The sequence below is a fragment of the Petaurus breviceps genome, unplaced genomic scaffold (assembly GCF_028583685.1).
Source record: "Petaurus breviceps papuanus isolate PSGF00001 unplaced genomic scaffold, PetGlider_PUasm1.0 88237, whole genome shotgun sequence".
In the NCBI taxonomy this organism is placed as follows: Eukaryota; Metazoa; Chordata; class Mammalia; order Diprotodontia; family Petauridae; genus Petaurus; species Petaurus breviceps.
In genome coordinates, this window is record NW_027186911.1 from 26,380 (window position 1) to 42,941 (window position 16,562).

The following is a 16,562-nucleotide window of genomic DNA, read 5'->3' on the forward strand; positions in this document are numbered from 1 at the left end:
AAGACACTACGAATAATGAAATGATAAAAGTTTGGGATAAAGGAAAGAGGAAACAAGGATAAACGAAGGTTCAGTCAGTGAACAAGCAAGTGACACACTTGTGAAAAATCATATCATCAAGGAACAAGACTATTTTTTATGTAGCTGATAATAAGACAATGGCAAGTGAATAGACTAAGGAACAGTGAGGGATGTATGAGGCTATCTATAGGTATGTTTCATTCCTCCTGATATGAAAAAAATGAAATGGGGAAAAATAAAGACTGTAATCCTTGAGCTATCGACTGAGGAAGAAAGATAATGTTCTGGGGTCAGATAATAACCAGTAAGATTTGTATTTGGTGATAAAGGTGAATATCACGAAGACAAAACAAAAAGTTGCTTAAAGAAGATAGTTGAGGAAGGATCTGGAAGTGGCAGTGGGGAGTATCCTAACTCCTACACCATGATTAGAAATCAGGAGATGTAAGAGAAAGTGTAGTCAGAACTGGAAAGGGTAACCAAAGAATCAGTGTTTTCAGAAAGGAACCTTGTCTCAGTGAAGGCTAGAAGATAAAAGGAATCAGGAAGAAGTACGTCTATGATGAAAAGAAGTTTGTTATTATGAGGCAGACATTCCAGAGGGCACAATGGGAATTTCTATTAGATAGCTGCTGTTCAGAGATCTTTCAGTTCTAAAATTCTATGGACTTGGAGGACCAGGGAAAGGTATCAGGATCCAGCACAATTTACTATTCAACTTGATTATTTTTAACTGGTGGTCTATGTTGTTGCTTTTGAATAAAGTATCCCTTCCCAGGACATATTCTAGCAATGAGCCAGATCCCACTAAGATCATGGCATGGCCTAAGGCATCTCCTTTCTAGGCAGGCAGATTCCCCTATAGAAACAATTTCCTTTTCTAATTGTGTGTCCTCTGTTAGGTTTCATGAGGGATAAGAAAAAATCATGATGACAATTAAGAATAATAGCTATTCTCTTTATATCCCTTTAAAATGTACAATGCACTTTGATATGTATCTTATTGGATTTTTTGCCTCACTTTACAGAACAAGTCTAAGAGAGGAAAAGCAAATTGGCCAAAGACTTAGAGCTAATAAGTGGGTGAGGCAGAATTGGAGCTCACATGTATCATCACTTCAAACAGGGGCACAAATCCCAGCTGATCAATCCTACCACTTCTGTCCCATTGTACAGGTCTTACTTCTGGGAGAGCCATGGTCACAGATACCAAGAAATGACATATATATCTTCCCTTTCAGCTTCACTCCTTTCTGAAGGAACTTCAATTTAACAACAGTGCTGGTGACCAGGTGTTTATGGATGAGAAAAGCGTCTCTGATGCTCAATATGACATTAGGAACTATATATCTCTTTATAATGGTACTGAACTCCTGGTGAAAGTGGGTGAATTTATCCCCAAGGCTCCATCTGGCCGAGATTTCACAATACATGAGGAAACCATCACGTGGGCCTGGTTAGGTTCAAAGGTCAGATTATTGGCATGTCAATTTACATGTTCATTCACTCTATTTACCTTTTTCGTTTGTCTTTAAAACACACTTTTAGATGGAAAAGAGGAAAATAAACAGTCATGTATGTGTTTCAAAACACAGAGATATTTAGCCTCCTAGTAGAAGAGGAAAGAACTTTAAAGATCAACTAGAATGCCCCTGTATTTGACAGATAAGAAAACTGAGGTCCAGAAAGCTTTACATTGACCCAAGTTATTAGGACTCCGAAGCTACTGCTCTCATCCTCTTCCCCACTTCGCTGTGTCTTCACAAATGGTGGCGAAACTTCACAGTGTTCAACTGAGTTAAAATAAAATTCAATTCAGCCAATGGTCAAACTTTTCTTTCTATAGAATAAAATTTTGATCAAATATCTGAATGTCCTCTAACAGGTTGGACCTCCATAGCACTGTAGCTCCTTTAAACCTTTGAAGATTCTACTCCCACATGATTCTCACACTGATGAGTTAGTATCTCTAGAGCAAGGCTAAAATCGCCCTATTGGGGATCCAGAGGTAACCTAGAGAGGACGTGGTGATGTCTTCACTATGAGTTGCTTCAAGGTCGAATTTTTGGATATTTTCCCCAATATAAATTATCAGGGATCAGTACTCCATTATTGTTTAACTTATTAGCATCAAGTAATTTTTACAAAGAAATGTTTTCTGAGATGAAACAGCAAAATGAAAAGTACAAACATTTCTCCCTGCTCAACAGTTTGGAACACATTTTGCCTCATACCAGTTGCATATATATATATATATATATATATATATATATATGTGTGTGTGTGTGTGTGTGTGTGTGTGTGTGTGTTTGTAATATACACATGCACATATAAATACACACATACATATATACATACATATACTAAAATTCAAATAGTTTGTAAAACAATTTAATATACTAAGTAAATTTCCAAATTCAACATCATTAGTGGACAAATCATCATGTCTTATACTGTTGGGTTTGTGTCTTGTTTCTTAAGGTTGCTTTGGCTTCACGTCTGGTTAAAAAAATGCTGGTATAAACTCTTATCACTGCGTTTATAATGGCTCACTCTCCCAACCTTGTAAAACTCACACTTTCCAAGATTTCTTCATTTATAAGCAAGACAGAAAAAACACAAAGAGGCCAAATAGAGGGGCCTGTTGGTAACTGATCACATTTTTTACTTTGGGTAGGGAGGCCCCAAAACCTTCAACCACTGAGATCTTTACAGCGTGTTTCTAGATCATATAGGAAAAAGCCTATGTCTCTTACTGTCTTTTGAATACTTTTTCCCTTCTGTCTCACTAGTAAATCAAATAGCACCTCATTTTCACTTAACACGGAAGTGCAAACATTGAAAGTATAAAGGAATGATGGTAATGGAAAAAAGAACATTTTTATTAAACAATATCACCCCTTTCTGGAAACAAGTAAACTTACCTCTTCCACATGGTCTGCCCACAAGCAAAGCACAGAGCTAGTATCTTTGACCAGGTACCTATTCACTCCCATCCTACAAATTTATGGTTTTTGCATACTCAATATTTAATATAATTTTGGATGATTGCCAACCTTTCATTCAGCAACTTGGGTAATTAGTAATACAACAATCCAGGGTATAGTTAGCAGTACATGATGTAAGTGTTCTAAGATCATCCAGCTTGAAACTCTCATGTAACAAGTGATAAAACTCAAGCCTCCAGAGATTATGAATTTCAGCTGAAGTTCTACAGCTGGTGACAGAGATAGGACTAGAAAGGAGATCTCTTGAACTATAGAGTCCTTCCATCAGTGATGCCCACTGACATATGAACCAGAGTAGTTTTAGAGGATACACTTTCTTGGGCCCCATTATCCATCATAGATATCTAGTAAATGTTTCTTCCATTTTCTTCTATTAAGAGGAAACCCCGCTCTGTGTGCAGTGACAGCTGTCAACCTGGATACAGGAAGACAACAGAGGAGGAACAGCCTGTCTGCTGCTTCACATGTTCCCAGTGCCCAGAGGGGGAGATTTCCACAGAAACTGGTAAGTTTCTAACAGGGCTTCTTTTATGAGGCCTTTAGAGCAGAACAGAGTGGAGTCGAGCTTTTGGAGTCATGTGCAAATCAAAGCACCATCACTGCTCACGTAGTAGGACATAAACTGCCAAGTTTGGCTGTTGTACTTTGTTTCAAAAGATTACCAAAATAATATCATGTTTCAGAGTCAAGTTACAGTGTGTATGACTGGCTGATCACAACAATATGAGCTCAGAATAGACTACCACAGGACAAGCACAGATAGTCCACATGAACATTCAGGGTGGATTCTCTGAAATTATCCATCTCGCATTACTTTAGAGCTACTTGTATTCTGCTTTTCTCAAAGAACACTGAACCTTCTTTGATGAGGGCATGCCATGCTGGGCGCTCCTATGCCACTGTCTCCCATGTTACTACTGAGTTCTAAAGTTCTCTGCAGAGACCTTGATACTGTTCTTGTACTGCTTATTCTGACTATCATGTGAGCATTTGACTTCGGTGATTTCTTTGTAAAATAGTCTTTTAGGCAAGCATATGTGTGAAATTTCTAGAAGATGGTCAGTTCACTGGATTGCACGATTTGCAGTAAAATTTAAATGCTTGGCAGTTTAGCTCAACAAAGTACATTAACATCTGATACTAGATTCTGCCATGTTACTGTCAGAATCTTCATTAAGACAATTAAAATGCAAGCAAGTTAGTTTCTTGGTATTACACTTGTACACTCTCTAGGTTTCACAGAATACAACAATGAGATGAGTACAATGGCACTGTAGACCTTCAGTTTGGTAGGCAGTCTAATGCATCTTGTCTCCCACACTTTCCTTTGGAGCCTCCCAAATACTGAGCTAACTCTGGAAATGGGTGGGTCAACTTCATCATCAGTGTGTGCATCCCTAGTAAATATACTGCCAAAGTAAGTGAAGTTATCCACTATATTCAAAACTTCTCCCTGTGCTGTATACAGATTGTATCCATGGATCCAGATTGGATAGGGTGGTGGTGACTGATGGAGCACCTGTCTTTTCTTGTTGTTAATTGTTAGGCCAAAATTAATACAAGAAGCAGAGGAATGATGCATGATTTGCTGCATCTCAACTTCAGAGGCTTCTTTGAGTTGGCAATCATATGTAAACAAAAAATCATGTACCAATTGCCCCTCTACTTTACTCTTGGCTTGTTGCCTTTGCAAGTTAAATAATTCACTCTCAGTTTGGTAGTGGAACTTGAAATCATGTTCATCCTCACTGAAGATATCAGACAACATTGCTGGAAACAGCATCAGAGCAAGTTTATAATCTTGCTTCCCTCCATTGGTTAATAGGAAAGCACAAGACCATCGTTCATTATCCAGAACCCAGGCAAGCATGCCATCATGAAATTGTTACAGGAAACTGATGAATTTCTCCAGGCACTCAAATTTTGTGTAATTTCCCACAAACCCTCATCACTTCCTCTGTCAGAGGCTTTAGTTTGATCAATGAATGCTGTATACAGACCTCTCTTCTCCTGACTTTTCTCCTAGAGTTGTTAGGTAGGAAACACCATATCAACCATTATTTGGCTCTTTATAAAACCAAACTTGCTCTCAACTTGATGACCATCTTCGAGGTGAAGGATCATCCTCTTAAGGAGAATTATGGCAAGAATCTTGCCAGCAATAAGTCTCTCTCTCTCTCTCTCTCTCTCTCTCACACACACACACACACACACACACACACACACACATACACACACACCACCATGATTCCATTAGCACAGTCTAGTTCCTATACCTTTATACAGATGGACAATGGAGGCATCTTGGAACTCCTGGGGGATAACTTTCTCTTGCAATAATACTTAAGAAATTGATGGTGGAGTAGAAGCAGGACCTCCTCGCTGCTCCACATTCTGCCTTCCGCAATCCATGTAAAAGGGGACTCTAAACAAACTTTGGAGCTGAAGATCCCACAAAATGACACAGAGAAGCTTACCTCTCGCTGAGGACAGCCCAGCAAGCCAGCAGGAATCGGCCAGTGCAGTGCTCTGGGAGCCAAGCCCATCCCCACACTGAGGCGTTAGCCTCAGGGTGGGCCTGACCAGCCACTGGCCAGACGGAGTCCAGATCAGCAGCAGTTGTGTCTGTTTCCAGATTTATCAACACATAGATGTGAAGAACAAAGTGAGAGGTCAGTGCAGTCTGGACTTTGGGACCCAGTAAGTGGGAGTGTGTGGCTTTTGCCCCTGGGGTCGAGAAGCTTCTGAGACACCTGCACAGCCAGCCAGGGCCAAGTGGCAGCTTCAGCTCCTAGCCTGCAAAGTGTAGTGGGACCAAGCACCAGTCTAAGGGGTAATCACTCTTGCTTTAACCTGCTTGGATCTAGACTGCAGTCTAGGGTGGAGGTCCTGGGGTGTGTGTCCAGCTTTCCAGTGTGTGGAGACCTCAGACAGGGCACTCCTCTAATACCTCCGGCAGCTGAGAAAACCCCAGTGTTTGGGACAAAAGCTTCCCTGTCTGGTGGCAGAGTTCTACTGTGGCAAAAAGCCCAGGGGTCAAATGACTGAAGGGTGACATGACCAGGCAAAGGAAACAAAGCAGACAGAAGATTCCAACATTAGAATCCTTTTTTGGAGGACAAAAAGGAGCAAAGCATGGAACAGGAGGAAGACAGTGAAGTCAGAATTCATGCACCAAAAGCTTCAAAGGAAAATACGAGCTGGTTACAGGCCATAGAGGACCTTAAGAAGCAGATAAGAGAAGTGGAGGAAAAACTGGGAAGAGAAATGAGAACAATGCAAGAAAATTATGAACTGAGAGTCAACAGACTGACTGAGGAAAATCATACCTAAAAAAATATACTAACTCAAATGGCAAAAGAGGCTCAAAAAGGAAATGAGGAGACGAATGCTTTAAAAAGCCAAATTTGCCAGAGGGAAAAAGAATCTCAAAAGCTCACTGAGGAGAATCATTACTTCAGTATTAGATTGGAGTAAATGGAAGCTACTGACTTTATGAGAAGTCAAGATGCTGTTAAACAGATCCAAACAAATGAAAGAATAGAAGGCAATGTGAACTATCTCATAGGAAAAATCACTGACCTGGAAAATAGATCCAGGAGAGATAATTTTAAAATTATTGGACTACCTGAAAGCCATGATCAAAGTAAGAACCTAGAAATCATCCTCCAGGAAGTTCTCAAAGAAAACTGCCCTGATGTTTTAGAACCAGAGGGCAAAACAGAGGTTGAAAGAATCCATCGATCACCTCCTGAAAAAGATCCCAAAAAGAAAACTTCTAGGAATATTATAGCTAGGCTCCAAGAATTCCCAGATTAAGGAGAGAATATTACAAGAATCCAGGAAGAAACAAATTGAATATTGTGGAAACACCATCAGTAGAACACAGAATCTGCCAGCTTCCCCATTGTGGGATCAAAGGGCTTGGAATATGATATCCCAGTAGTCAAAGGAGCTGGGATTAAAACGAAGAGTCACCTACCCAGCAAAACTGAGTATCATGTTTCAGGGGAAAATATGGTCATTCAGTGGAATAGAGGATTTTCAGTGATTCTTGCTGAAAAAACCAGAGTTGAATAGAAAATTTGACATTCAGATACAAGAAGCAAGAGAAGCATGAGAAGGTAAACAGGGAAAAGAAATCATAAAGAACTTATCAAAGTTGAACTATTAACATTCCTACATGGAAAAAAATAATTGTAACTTATGAAACTTTTCTCAGTTGTTGATGGGAATATAAATATATATGTATATAAATATGTCTATATATATGCCTATATGTGAGGGTATATAGGCATATGAATACATATGTGAATGTGTGTATATATGTTTACAGGTATACATAGATAGAGGGAACAGGACCAATTAAATAGGAAAGGATGATACTTAAGAAGTGAAATTCAGAGGTGAGAGAGGAATATAATGACAGGAGATGGGGAGAGACAGATTGGGGTAAACTATCTCATATAGAAGAGACAAGGGAAAATGGTTACAATGAAGAGGAAGGCAAAAGGGAATGGGTCAACCTTATTCCCATTTAATTTGACTTGAGGAGGGAATGAAATACACACTAAATAGGGTATCTCACCCTCCAGGAGAGTAGGGGAAAGGGGATGAAAGGGGGGATGATGGAAGGGAGGGCAGGCTAGGGGGAAGGGAAGTTGGAAGCACCCACTTTTGAAAAGGGACGGGATCAAAGTAGAGAATAGAAAAAGTGGAAGGTGAGATAGGAGGGAGGGAAATATAGTCAGTCTTTTACAATATATTTACTATGTTATTGTTTTGCATTAGCCACACATGTACAACCTATACAGATCTGCTTATCTTCTCAGTGGGTAACAAAGGTGGAAGGGAATGAATCTGGAATTCAAAGTTTTAAAAGCAAATATTCAAATATATATATACTATTATGAATACTATTCTACATGTAATTAGGAAATAACATATACAGGCACTGGGGCATAGAGATCCACTGGAAATGTCAAAAGGGGTATAGGAGAAAATATGGGAGAGAGCAGATTGGAGGAGGGGATATCCTGTGGGACTGCTATTCTGAGGCAGTGGGTAGGGGAAAAACGGGGAGAAAATTTGTAACTCAAAATCTGGCAGAAATGAATGATGTAAATCAGAAGTTAATAAAACATTTGAAGAATAAAAAAAATTGTTAAGAAATTTCAGGAAGACATTGTGTGAGCAGTGGGCTCCTCACCTCATAAATCTGTGGTAGAGTAGAATCAGTGCCAGGTGCCTTGCCAAAGGAGAGATGTCTAATAACATTCAAAACCTCTTATTCAGTTGGGAATTTGACTAGAGAGAGATTGACTTCAACCTGAGGTACATAGTTAATGGCTTCATTATGGATCAATGAAGGTCTGTTGAAAACAATATGGAAATATTTAGTTCATATGTCCAGGATCATGTTCTTATCATTGATAAATGAGATTTCATTAGTCCTGAGTAGTTGAGGGGCACCATAGGTTTTGATCCATAAATAGCCTGCAGGGCTTCATAAAAACACTTTGAAATATTATTCTTAGGAAAACTGATTTTCATCTGCCTTTTTACTGATCCAAGTTTGTTCAGAGTCACATTTTACATGAACTGGAGGAGGTGGAAGCAGGAGCCCTGAAGAAGTCCTGTTTCTACTCTGCCATCTTGACTCCATCCGCGGAAGGGATGATATTTTTTTAAAAAATAAAATTAAGAGGTGAGAGAGGAATATAATGAGAGTAGGAGATAGGGAGGTATAGAATAGCATAAATCATCTCATATAAAGGAAGCAAGCAAATACTGTTACAATGGAAGAACAGGGAGGCAAAAGGGAATGGGTCAATCTTACTCTCATTGAATTTGGATTATGGAGGGAATAACATTTATACTCAATTGGGGATCTACCCTACAGGAAAGTAGGAGGGAGGGAGATAAAGGGGAGAATGATAAAAGGGAGGGCAGATTAGGGTGGAGAGGATAGTTAAAAGGACACACTTTTGAAAAGAGACAAGGTCAAAGAAGAAAATATAAGTGGGGGGAGGGACAGGATGGAGGGAAATACAGTTAGTCTTTCACAGTATATCTACTAAGAAAATGTTTTGTGTGACTACACATGTACAACCTATATTGAATCACTTATCTTCCCAGTAGGGGTGGGTGATGAGGGAAGAAGGGAAAGAATCTGGAAATCACCTTTTAAAAGCAAATGTTAAAAAAAAATTGTTTTTTACATCCAACTGGGAAATAAGAAAAACAGGCATTGAACATAGATATCCATCTTGCCCTACTAGAAAGCCAGGGGGGTAGGGAGGGAGGGGGCGCAATAGGGGAGGATATAAGAGAGAGCACATTGGGGGAAAGTGTATTCAGTAGGTTCGTTATTTTGAGGTGGGGTAGAGGAAAGATGAGGAGAAAATAATTTGTAACTCAAAATCTTGTAGAAATGAATGTTGAAAACTAAAAACAAACAAATTAATTATTTAAAAAATGCTGCCTTCTTAGAGATGTATGCACTGTTCTGTTAGTAAACCCTGTGGAGTTATTATTTTTTATACAACAGTTTCTAAATTTTGCCATAAATTTCCTTTTATTGAATGAATAAAAATATTAAGCGATATTTGCCAAGCACTTTGTAAATCTTCAAAATAACTTATTTTATTTTTTCCACTTTTCAAAGAAATTTATTTATTTTGGTTTTAAACATTGAATTTTACAAGATTTTGAGTTCTAAATTTCTCCCCCTCACTCCCCAAGATGCATACAATCTGATATAGTCTATACATATACAATCGTATTAAATCTATTTCCACATTAGTCGTGTGAAAGAAGAATTGGAACAAAAGTGGAAAAACCCAAGAAGGAAAAAACAAAAACAAGAAACTTGTATGCTTTGGTCTGCATTCAGACTTCATAGTTCTTTCTCTGGATGTTGTAATGGGAATGTAAATTTTAAAGATCTTCCCTGCCCTAGGCTAAAGTGCACCTGGAGCCTGGGGTGGGAGGCTTGTTTTTCAGTAGATACTTTTTGATTGGCCAGTGGGTCCAAAAGGTTGTTACATTCTCTGAGCCAGGAGAAGGCTATATAAGCCCTGATGTGTAGCTTTGTTTTGGGGCTCACTTTGAGAAGTGTTCTGTGATTTGATATGGATTCTGGGAAGCCGTTGTCCTGAGCCCCCCGGCTTTAAAAAAAAAACCCAGATGTTGATTAGGTATGGATGTAATGGCTGGACAGTTTGGAAAGCTGTCTACTTGATCTGTTTCTGTCTTGATAATTCTGCCTGTATATTTTGAAGTTCGGGGTGCTGACCTTTTTCCCCTGAACAAGGTAAACAATATATGTCTGACTGATTAAAGTAAGCTTGTTAACCCATTTTGAGTTGCTTTCCTTTATCAAAGCAGATCCAAGAACCTGTGGTGGCAGCAAACCCTGAGGACACTTGGGGTGCTTGCTGCTACAGATGTGGATAGCATTTTTCATCATGAGTCTTTTGAAATTGTCTTCAATCATTGAATTGCTGAGCAGAGCTAAGTCTATCAAAGCTGGTCATTGCACAATGTTTCTTTTACTGAGTACAGTGTTCTCCTGGTTCTTCTCCCATCACTTAGCATCAGTTAATATAAGTCTTCCCAGGTTTTCCGTTAAATATGTCTGCTCCTCATTTCTTACAGCACAATAGTATTCCATTACACTCACATGCCACAACTTCTTTAACCATTCCCCAATTGATAGGCAAATCCTTGATTTCCAATTCTTTGCCAAACAAAAAGAGCTGCTATAAATATTTTTGTGCATGTGAGTCCTTTCCCTTTCTTATGATCTCTTTGGGATACAGACCTAACAGTGGAAATGTTGGGTCAAAGGATATGCAATATTTCATAGTTATTTGTCCATATTTCCAAAATACTCTCCTGAAGGTTAAATCAGTTCACAATTCCACTAACAATGCATTAGTGTTCCAATTTTCCCGCATCTTCTTCAACATTTATCATTTTTCTCTTTGGTAATGATATCCAATTTGATAGGTGTGTTGTGGTACTTCAGAGTTCCTTCAATCTGTATTTCTCTAACCAATACTGATTTAGAGCATTTTTATATGACTTCAAATAACTTTAGTTCCTTTCTCTTTAAATTGCCTGTTCTCTCCTTCATGATTTATCACTTGGGGAATGACTGGTATTCCTGTATATTTGACTCAGTTCTCTGAATATTTTAGAAATGAGGTCTTTATCTGAGACACTGGCTGTAGAAATCGTTTTCCAGATTTCTATTTCCCTTGTAATGTTAGCTGCATTGCTTTATGCAAATCTATTTTCGGTTAAGGTAAACAAAATTATCCATTTTGCATTTCATAATGTTCTACATCTCTTGTTTGGTTATATAAAATTTTCCTTTCTCCATAGATCTGACATGTAAATTATCTCTTATCCTCTTACTTTGCTCATAATATCACCACTTATATCTACACTATTTATGCATTTTCATCTTATCTTGGAATATGGTGTAAGATGCTGGTCTATGCCCGGTTTCTGCCACTATTTTCTATTTTTCCAGCAGTTTTTGTCAAATAGTGAGTTCTTAGCCCAGAAGGTGAAGTCTTAAGTTTTATCAAACCATAGATTGCTATAGTCATTGAGGATTCACTGTGTCTTGTGCACAGAACCAATTTCTTTGATCCACCACTATATTTCTTAGCCAGTATCAGATAGTTTAATGATTGGTGATTTGTAATATTGTTTTAGATCTGGTATGGGTAAGCCCTCTTCCCTTGAATTTATTTTCATTAATTCCCTTGATATTCTTAATCTTTTGTTCTACCAGATGAATTTTGTTATTACTTTTTTCTAACTCTATAAAATAATTTTTTTGAAGTTTGATTAGTATGGCACTGAAGAAGTATATAGATTTAGGTAGTATTGTCATATTTTTTATATTAGTTGGGCCCACATGAAGTTGATTTTTGAACCAATGTGTAAAACAGTATTTTTATACCTACTAAAATTGGCTGAGGCCAGTTGACTTTCCCATTAGCTGGACTCTTGAGCAACAAATGTTTTTCCCGTTATTTACAACAGACTTTATTTGCATGAAAAGTGTTTTGTTAATTCTATTCGTATAGTTCCTGAGTTTGTCTTGGCAAGTAGACTTTCAAACATTTTATATTTTCAATAGCTACTTCAAGTGGAATTTCTCTCACTATCTTTTTTTGTTAGGCTTTTTAAACAATATATAAAGATGCCAAAGATTGATGTGGGTTGATATTGCATCCTGCAACTTTGCTAAAGTTGTTAATTATTTCAAGGAGCTAATTGTTTGATTCTCTACAATTCTTTGAGTATACCATCATATCTGCAAAGAGCTATAGTTTGTTTCTTCATCTCCTATTGTAATTGCTTCACTTTCTTTTTCTTCTTTCATTGCTAAAGCTAACGATTCTAGTGCGATATCGAATGGCTGTGGTGATAATGGGGATCCTTGTTTCACACCTGAAGTTATTCAAAATGCTTTTTAGCTTATTCTCATTACATAGAGTGCTTGCTGATGGTTTTAGTCTGATGCTACTTAACACTTTAAGGAAAACCCCATGGAGTCCTATGCTCTCTAGTGGATTTTAATAGCAATGATTGTTGCATTTTTCAAAAGTTTTTCCTGCGTCCATTGACATGATCATATGGTTTCTGTTAATTTTTTTGATATGGTCAATTATGCTGATAATTTTCCTAATTTTGAGCCTGCTGTACATTCTCAGTATTAATTGCAACTGGTCCTAGTGTATTGTCATTGTGATAAGTTGCTATAATCTCTGTGCTATTAGTTTATGTAAAATTTTTGCTTCAATATTCATGAGGGAAATTGGTGTATAATTTTCTTTCTCTGTTTTGGCTCTTCTTGGTTTAGGTATCAGCACCATATTTTCATCACAGAAATAATTTGGTAGGGGCGGCCAGGTAGCCCAGCGAGTAAGAGCACCGGCTCCAGTGTCTGGATGACCTGGAGATCGAATCCCGGGCTCAGACACTTAGCACCCACCCAGAAATAACTGGCCGTGTAACCTTGAGCAAGTTACTTAACCCTGATTGCTTTAAAAAAAAAAAAAAGAAAGAATTTGGTCGCACTACTTCTTCACCTGTTTTTCCAAATACCTTATAAAGTATTGGTGTTAATTATTCTTTCGGTGTTTGGCAGATTTCACTTCTAAATCCATCTGACCCCAGAAATTTTCTCTACACTGGTGAATTTTTAAGCTTTCTTTGAAATGGGGTTACTTCAGTATTTTATTTCCTCTTCTGTTATTCTGTGCAATTTACATTTTAGTAAATATTCATCCATTTCGCTTTTATCTTCAGATTTATTGGCATACACATGGGCAAAATAACTCCTAATTATATTTTTTATTTTCTTCTTCAATAATGGTGAATTTACCTTTTCCAGGTTCTTTCCTTTTTTTGGAGGGCAGTTGGGGTTAATTGATCTGCCCAAGATCACATGGCTGATTTTTGTGTTAAGAGTCTGAGGCCAGATTTGAATTCAGATCCTCCTGATTCCAGGGCCGTTGCCTTATTCACTGCACCACCTAGCCACCCCCTGACCCTTTCCATTTTTGATGCTGGTAGTTTGGTTTTCTTCTTTATTTTTTTAATCAAATGTTTAACTATTTTATAGTTTTTAATATAAAACCAGCACTTGATTTTATTTATTTGTTCAATAACTTTCTTAACTTGAATTTTGCTAACCTTTCCTCTGATTTTCAGTATTTTCAATCTGGTATTTAATTGGGGTATTTAATTTGTTCTTTTTCTAGGTTTTTTTTTCAGTTTCATGCCCAATTCATTTATCTTCTCTTTCTCTATTTTATCCTTATAAGCATTAAGAGAAAAAACATTTTCCCCCCAATAATTTCTTTGCCTAAATCCCATAAGTTTTGATATTTTCTTTTTTTGCCATTTTCTTGGATGAAGTTTCTAGGATTTATTGTTTTACCCACTAATTCCACTCATTCTTTAGGATTAGATTATTTTGTTTCCAATTAATTTTTAGTCTATCTGTCCATGGACCTTTAGTACATGTAATTTTTATTGCTTCATGATATGCAAGTCACGTCTTTAATATTTTTGCTCTTTCTGCACTGGATTGTGAGATTTTTATGCCCTAGTAAATGGACCATTTCATGTAAGAGGTGTGTACTGCTGAGAAAACAGTATATTTCTTTCTATATTCATTTTTCTCCAGAGATCTATGATATCTAACTTTTCTAAAATTCGATTCACTTCCTTAAACATTTTCCTGTTTATTTTATGGTTATATTTGCTTAGTTTTAAGAGGAGGAGGTTGAGGTCTCCCATTAGTATAGTTTTGCTGTCTATTTCTTCCCATAACTCACTTCTCCTGTAAAGATCCGCATGCTACATTATTTGGTGCATAAATGTTTGTACTGATATTACTTCACTGTGTATGGTAGGGTTGATTAAGATTTAGTTTCCTTCCTTATGTCTCTTAATGAGATCTATTCTTTGCTTTGGCTTTGTCTGAGACCCAGATTGCTACCAATGCTTTTATTCCCCTTCAGCTGAAGCATAATATATTCTTCTCCAGCCTTTTATCTTTACTCTGTGTGTATTTCTCTGCTTCAAGTGTTTCTTATAAACAACATATTGTAGGATTATGGTTTTCTTTTTTTCTTTTTTTTTTTTTTTTGCAATCAGGGTTAAGTAACTTGCTCAAGGTTATACGGCCAGTTATTTCTGGGTGTGGTACTAAGTATCTGAGCCCAGTTTCGATCTCAGGTCATCCCGACACTGGGGTCAGTGTTCTTACCACCTGGCCGCCCCAAAGGATTATAGTTTTTGATCCACTTTGCTATCTGCTTCCATTTTATGGGAGAGTTCATCCCATTCACATTTACAGTTATGCCAATTCAGGGAGACTAGCTAGAGGACTAATTATATATATAGAATTCCATAGGTAGAAGGGATCTTAGACATTATCTTTTTCAAATGTCTCGTTTTATTTATGAAATGCATAGAGGTGATTTCACTCTAAACCTAATGTGGGCTGTTCCAAGACTAATGCCCATCTATATTGATTTTGGGTCTAGAGCTCTTCCTATTAAACTGTAATGTTCAGTTGACATAATGAGTCAGAGATACAGAATAACAATTGACAAATATACAAAATTATGCAGAATAGAACACTTCAAAGGAGATGACCACAATCATGAATTCAGAAAGAAAAAAGATCAAATGGTGTAGCAGAAATGGTTCTGTTCCTAGAGTCCATAAGCCTTGGGGTCAAATCCTGCCTCAAAATACAGGATCTTTTACTCAGGGCAAATCAGGTTTTCCCTCTATATCCCACAGAGCAGGAGTTTTAAGCCTTTTTTAGTCATGGCAACCTATGAAGGTTGTGAAACCCTTATAAGAATGTTGTTTCTTAATTTAAAAGTAAAGGAAATAATGAATTTTGGGTAGAATTAATATTTATGCACCCAAATTTGTGAACACTCTGAAATGCTCCCATGAACCTACTTGGAGATTTGTGGACCCCAAGCTCAGAATCACTGTCAAAGATTATATTTGTGGATGAGAAACCTCTGCCTGCCTGCCTTGGTAAATAATAATAGCTGGCATTTATATTGTTCTCTAAAGTTCCCAAAAGCACTTTACAAATATGGTTTCATTTGATACTTGTCTTAGATGACAGATGATATTATCTCCATTTTAAACTTGATTAAATTGACCCAAGCAGAAGTCACGTGTGTCACCCAGGGTAACTCATCTAGTAAAGATCTGAGGTCAGGTTTGAACTCATCTTCCTGATTCCTTGCTGCTTCCAAAAGTCAGGGTAAAGACCTGAGAAAGATTCACTATCCTGGTGAAATTCCAACCTTATTCTAAGAAACAAAACACCAAAAATATTTAAGTGCTCATGCAGGAAAATCTCAGTCTGAGAGTAAAAACGCATTTATTTGAGAAAAGATATAAATTAGGCAAGGGGGAATGATACACAGATAGGCTTTTCTGTGACAGCAGATCATTAATTCATGATAGAATCCCTCAGAAATTAGGCCCAGGGTTATTTTCACTTTTTTTATTAACAAAGCATCTAAAAGTATTTTATGGCAGTGAATACTATGAAAGAAATGATCTCCTGAAATCTACCCAGAACAATCTAATTCCAGAACATCTTGTTTGTTGAGGTCATACATTATGTTAATCACAATGCAAAAATGTATTTTATGGCAATGTATCTCATGTAAGAAATGGTCTCCTGAAATCTACCCAGAACAAACTAATTCTCAACATCTTTCTTACTGAGGTCATACATCATGTTAAAGACAATGCAAACCACCACCAGAAAATAAAATGTGACATGCTAATTACGGACCAGACAAGAGGCAGGGGAGCTTATTAAGCTCTTACTAAAGGACAGACACAATAAGTGCTAGGGATACATATAAGGGCAAAATAGTTCCTGCATTTATATAGCTCACCCTTTAATAGGGAACAGAGAATGGGAAGGGCAAGGTAATGAGAAGATATGTAGAA

At 37.4% G+C, this 16,562-nt stretch overlaps 1 protein-coding gene across 1 annotated transcript in view; it reads left to right on the top strand.

Annotated features, from left to right (window-relative positions):
* LOC138176391 (vomeronasal type-2 receptor 26-like) overlaps positions 1 to 16,562 on the top strand; it is a 32,754-nt gene that overhangs the window by 15,259 nt on the left and 933 nt on the right. Inside the window, exons 4-5 of the mRNA XM_069107191.1 lie at positions 1,263 to 1,477; positions 3,410 to 3,534. Coding sequence (XP_068963292.1) covers positions 1,263 to 1,477; positions 3,410 to 3,534 — 340 coding nt within the window. The remainder of the gene's footprint in view (positions 1 to 1,262; positions 1,478 to 3,409; positions 3,535 to 16,562) is intronic.